We start from the raw sequence: 6,000 nt of genomic DNA, 5'->3' as shown, positions 1-6,000 counted from the left end.
ACAAGGCAGTTTTTATTTCATCATAGTTGTCGTCATAACAATTATATAATCTTCTTGTCCTTCCTGTCATATTGCCTTCAAACAGGTGATTCAACTACATAACTGATAACATACACAAAATAAAATTACCATACTTAATGTTCCATATTGATAACATCTCGCTCTATGACGTCAGTAATCAAATATCTTTGTCGTTATCTATCCAATTACCGTTTATCTAGTCAAGAACTTCACTCAACACAAAACAATAAAAAAAGCAAGAGTTATCTTGCTAGAGTTTACAAGCTATTGGTAGTTGACAACATCAATAACGACCATAAAATTGCATACGATTCAAATACGGACTAAGCGGTAAAGTAATGAAAGATCATTGTTTAAACAGAGACACAATACGTCTTTTCAAACGATCGCGCCCATCACATGGTAATCGATTACCACTATGCAAGATCCAGGTATTATTTATCGCACGTTGTGTTTGTACAAGCCCCTAAGTGATGTCATAAAAAGTCTGATGTCTTTTAATTTAAACATTTGTTTTTTTACTTGTTTAAAGAAAGAGCTCTAACACTACTGTTAACACGAAGGCCTACATTAAAGTGTGTAAACTTAACTAGCTGTTACTATATAACAAAAGCAAATTATCTTGTAATTTCTTCTGCAAACTAAGCAACAGACAAAAGAGTTTGGTCTGTGGACTTTTCAGGCAATGTTTTCCGCACTTTAGGCTTCTATGCAAAAGACAGTATTGGAGCTTGGAGACAGTGGCACAACATTTAGCGGGTTGACTTTTAACAGCTGACATTCTGTCGTGGTCCTAATCCAGTTGACAGCTGTACACGTCTCACTGTCACGACGTTGTACACACAGGGAGGTGCAGGTCAGGGGGTTAGGGGTGTAGGTCACAAACATTGGGGACACTTGCAAGAAAGAGTTGTCTTTTATCAAAAAATTAGGGTTGGCGTGGTCGAGTCGGTAAAGCTCATGGTTGCTAAACCGAAAAGTCTCGAGTTCGAACCCTCGGGCAGATGAGGCTCGTTAGCTGGGGACAGCCACTCTTCTAGGAGAGACAACTCCAAAATTAAACAACTGCTGCCTTGTAGTTTGTTCTTGGTTGGACAAAGGCTATGGAAGCAAATCCAAAAAGAAAAGCAAGCTGAAATCGGAGTCAATGGCCTCAATGGCGCATAACCAATTGACACGTAACGCTTAATTGTGTTGGAGGCGTGGTCGAGTCGGCAAAAAAAAAAAGCTCATGTTTCGAGTTCAAACCCACTGAAATCTCGATCCCCATCAACACTAATAATTAAGAACGAAGAAGAAGAAGAAAAGATAAAAAAATTGTTTTCCATGTAGGTTGCAGCGCTCGCCATGACTTGTATCTCACAAACATTCAAAAAGTCGAAAGTGTATCTGTAAATAAATATATCAAACCTAGCAAACAACTATTCAATAAGCTGATAAAACGGCATCTATTAAATACGTCAACATTCTATTATAACACATAGGTTATAACACATAGGTTATCTTTTAATAGCTTTCAGCTGTTGCCAATTCATCTATACATTTGGAAGGTTTACCTTCTTTCTATTGCATCATGTGTTTGTGTTTCCTGATTAAGGTTTTAGTCACCAATATTGAATAATTAACAAACACGCGCGTGTACATGTGAATGTCAGAACAGCTTTGGATGTGCACTGTATTTGTTTTACCATCACATTTATTTTCGATTTCTCGTAATATATTTTAATTTGAATTCTTTGTTATCTATAACCCTAATCTCTTATATAATCAAGCCATTCGACAACAATGTGTTGCAACCTCATGTTGATTTACTATTACATATACAGATGTGATTGTAATAGGTTCTAATGCAGTTTTCTCGAGTTGTGATCGTGTATAGTTAAGATGCTAGTCGCAAGTCTTAAAAATAGATTTTAATATCAAAATAGTAATAATTTAATTATCTAAATATGTCATTTCAGTGTTGCAACTAAATCGTTTGAAGTATAAAAAAAAATTTAAAAATGTATTACTTAAAATTCATTTTTGCAAATTGAGTGATTATTTCTTACGATACTTATGTTAAAACTAACAATTTATTATATGTAAACAACATTAAATATTCTTTTAAAAGTGAATTATATGCGTGATTTAATGTTTGATTTGTAGCAAACTAAATATGACTTTGTTTATTTTTCAAACATCTACTTTTGGAAAATGTATTACTTAATTAAGAAATATACACTGAGTAAATTCTGGTAAAGCACCACACTAATTACAAAATTAATTTTAAACAAGTATTAAATTATAAATTTTTCGAATCTGAGTAAGGCAGTAAAGACAGATAACATAGTTTATGTTTAGTTTTGATTAATATTTTGGTTATGATACTTTGTTCAACAAACGTTTATTTTAAATAAAACTAATTCAAGCAGCATTTTTAGAAGTCAGTTATATTATAGTATGCTAAGCTATAAGTACAGAGCACTTGGGCTCGATCGAAATCGATACAAAATATATCAACTTTCTTTGACAGCTTATTTCGTGAGAAGTCGAAAACCTTGAAAGATGTCATATGATCCGCAATGAAAGAAAAAGAAAAATGTTAATGATATTTTATCCAATGTTTTGTTTTATTTAGAGCCTAGAACTGTTATCGATTACAAATTATTTATCTCATGACCTAAATCCTTAATCTAAGTAGATAAGCCCATTTAACACGTTCAAGGTTTATTTTCTATTTTCCTTAGTTGATAACAGGCAACACGTTTTTTTTTAATTTGGACACAAACTACACACTTCGTAAGTAACATATAAGGTGTTACATTAGCTCAGCATTTGATAAATGAGTCATGGTAAATTGATAACATATAATATATAATTATTATGGGAATTTAATAGACTCAAGTGCAATTCAACCAGTATTTAGTAGTTAACAAATGTAGTTTAATACCGTTTGTATATATCTAAATGGATCGATTTACATTGATAAAATAAGATTATATAATTATATATATATATATATATATATATATATATATATGTACGTGCTCTACTATCTTTGATTAGTGTTTTAATTAGGTCAAAGTGTTGGTATGTCTGGTGATAACAGTTATCACTTTTGTAAGTCATTCATTTTAGAAACCTTAAACCTCTAAATAATAACACGGCTAAAAACTAAAGTAAGTGTTATTTTTTTTTAATTTAGGAGTTTTTCCACCCATACGCATGTTCAGTAATTCTTATACGTTATTTATGGTTTATACTCATGTTATGTAGCTTTTCATTGTCTAAACTAAATGTTATATTTAAACAAAAAATGTAGAAAAAAAAAGTTTTAGAATATTGATAAACCAATTGATCAACTGTATTATTACGCTGTTCAAAATATACAGAGTTTATTCAAATGTTTATATCTAAACTTTAAACATTTACCCAAACTATTTATACGCTAGTATGTTATTATTATGGCGACATTTAAAAAATTAATAACGTAATGTTCAGATGCGAACAATGTACGAAGTTCTTGCGATCACACCATTGATACAGCTACTAGAGAAACAAAGAGACGTGGTAACTCATGTAGTTAACGATTTGAACTGTGTAAGTAAATACAACCTTAATTTCTAAATATGTATACGTATACCAGCTGGTTATTAAACAGTAATAGCTTATAAATGGAAATCTCTTTTAGCGTGTGTATACTCAGGAATAACGGTTATTTTGTACGAGATTTACAAGGTATTTTCATTGTTAACATTTTAAAATTATATTTACCAGATAATATATGAATGCAAGTTGTGGTTGAACACAGAAGATACAAAAAACAAAACATTTCTTCAAATGATGCAGTGTATAGAAGACATACAGACTTCTGCTTTAAAGACATGTTCTTCTTTATTTGGTTATTTCATACGGTTTTGTTTGTCGCTGTTCAAAATATTGATTTAATTCACATTTTAAACATGTTTCTTAAATACAAATACAATTAAGTCATATCCATTAATGTTTTAATTTTTTATAACAGCTTTATGCCTTTATATGATACGCAGTTTAAATGTGGCTGTGATATAGATTATTATCGCTTTGCATATGTAAAAATGTGATTGGTATTTCAGAGAAAGCACAGCAAGAAGATTTAGAAAATATGTCACTATTGACCAGCCCGACTGAAATTGATTCAACTAAAGTACAGCATGAGACTACATGTAAGATACAGGAGGATACCATGGACAGAGTTGTAAATTCAATAGAAGATTTGAATATTTCTAATTCTTCCAATAAAACAAAAATAGAAGAGTTAGAAATCGCCACCAGAGATTTAACAATGAAAGCAAACGTCCAAGAAACTTCGTTGAATAAAGTATTAGAACAACTTTTGGTGCTCTCTTCAAGTGTAGAAGATCTTGATGGCAAATATAAGCGTTTAGAACTAAAGGTCAGTGGCTGACATTTTATGCAATGCATTGTATGTTTACTAGACTATAGTTTAAAGTTTTTCAACGTTGTATAAAAATAAACAAGCGAAACGTGTCTTTGTTGATTGTTTCATATAAATAATTTGTTCATCAAGTACTAACCAAGAGATTTACACAGCGAGTTGATAATTATTTATTTTTTATATATCCCTTTCCAACAAGACCTCGGTAATTTTTTTTAATGTCCCATGTAAGGAAAATGATAAAGTGGGTTTTCTGACACGGATTAGCTAATTTTATCCCCGTCGGTCAAGTATTTGCAAATTATAACAAGTGTACAAAATGTGCATCATGTCGCACGGAAAAAAAATTTAGTGCAAACCAATTTTAAAATTCGTGTTTTTTATTCAGAGTTTTCTTTGGCCAAAACAAGTGTGTACAAAAATGACCAGCGTGTCGGGTATACGTTTATACATATACACAGATATTGTGGCAAGGCCTACTCCTAGGAGCTTCTATTATTTGCTTTGAAATTTAATAGCAAATTGCGTTTTAAAGTTTTACTTGACAGTGAATTCGCTTTTTGTTCATAGCTGTTAACTTATGTTTATTTTTGTTTTTTAAAAAAGTTTATTTTTAACAGGGAAACAGCAAAACAAAAAAACCAAAGATAAAGTCTCTTCACTAGCCGGAAGTGGGAAGCCTGTGGGAGGAAGTGTTCAACCGTCACAACCACCTATAGCAGGTGGTAACTGGTGGGGAAATGAAGTGAGTTCGTCAAGTAGTGGTCATTACGGAGGTTGGGGTGGATCTCATGGAGGGAGAGGTAGTGGGGGCTGGTCATGAGTTTGTTTTATTACCGTACTGTATTAATTTCTAGCATACCATGAAGGAGCAGCGGCACACCAATCTGCTTCTTTTTTAAACATTACACGCCTGTAAATGACAGCTTTAGTTTTGACAATATACGTCTATAAATATAAAAGGCTTTTGTTCCATTTGTAATGCATTTCGATCTCATAATTATGGTTATTATTATGTTAATATTGTATTGTATTGCTATACTCTTCACTTACTAATTTTAACATAAATGCGTCTCTAGTAAGAAAAGTATTTTCGTATCAGGTATAACAGTACGCAGCTATCAACTAATGATTTTAATTTGATTGAATGATTGTTGTCTTCTGCTTTATAGTTGTGACGGATTTATTGACGACCCATAGAAAATTAAACGTTGAATGAGCAAAATAATTATAGTGTTTATAAAAAAACTATGTATATAATCTAACGACAGTTTTGCTTTAGATCAGGTAAAAATGTTGTAGTTAATTTTACACAATCCAGGTACAAAGCTTGTTATTTAATGCACAACAGTCAATAACCAACTATTTGTGTTTTTAATATAAGAGTTTGCGTGTCATTTAATTAGACATAGACAGTTTTATTATTTCAAGCATTTTTATTAATCCACTCGGTCATTTACCAAAAGATCTTTTTTATTATGCTAACATTTAAATATTTCATCTTTTGAAAAGTGTTATTTAATAATCCAGTTAGAATTGATAAAAATGAACTTGTTAAT

At 31.3% G+C, this 6,000-nt stretch overlaps 1 protein-coding gene across 1 annotated transcript; it reads left to right on the top strand.

Annotated features, from left to right (window-relative positions):
• Window positions 1–3,113: 3,113 nt before the first annotated feature.
• On the top strand, window positions 3,114–5,513 carry LOC131944117 (uncharacterized). The gene is made up of 5 exons (XM_059304627.1): window positions 3,114–3,182; window positions 3,505–3,603; window positions 3,781–3,904; window positions 4,119–4,438; window positions 5,062–5,513. Exons 2-5 carry the CDS (start codon window positions 3,505–3,507, stop codon window positions 5,104–5,106), a joined length of 588 nt encoding a protein of 195 aa, XP_059160610.1. The 5' UTR covers window positions 3,114–3,182; the 3' UTR covers window positions 5,107–5,513.
• Window positions 5,514–6,000: the final 487 nt, after the last annotated feature.

Source organism: Physella acuta, unplaced genomic scaffold, assembly GCF_028476545.2.
Source record: "Physella acuta isolate Inbredline_101_S28 unplaced genomic scaffold, ASM2847654v3 ptg000481l, whole genome shotgun sequence".
NCBI lineage: Eukaryota > Metazoa > Mollusca > Gastropoda > Physidae > Physella > Physella acuta.
This window is presented reverse-complemented; position numbering and strand designations above follow the sequence as displayed.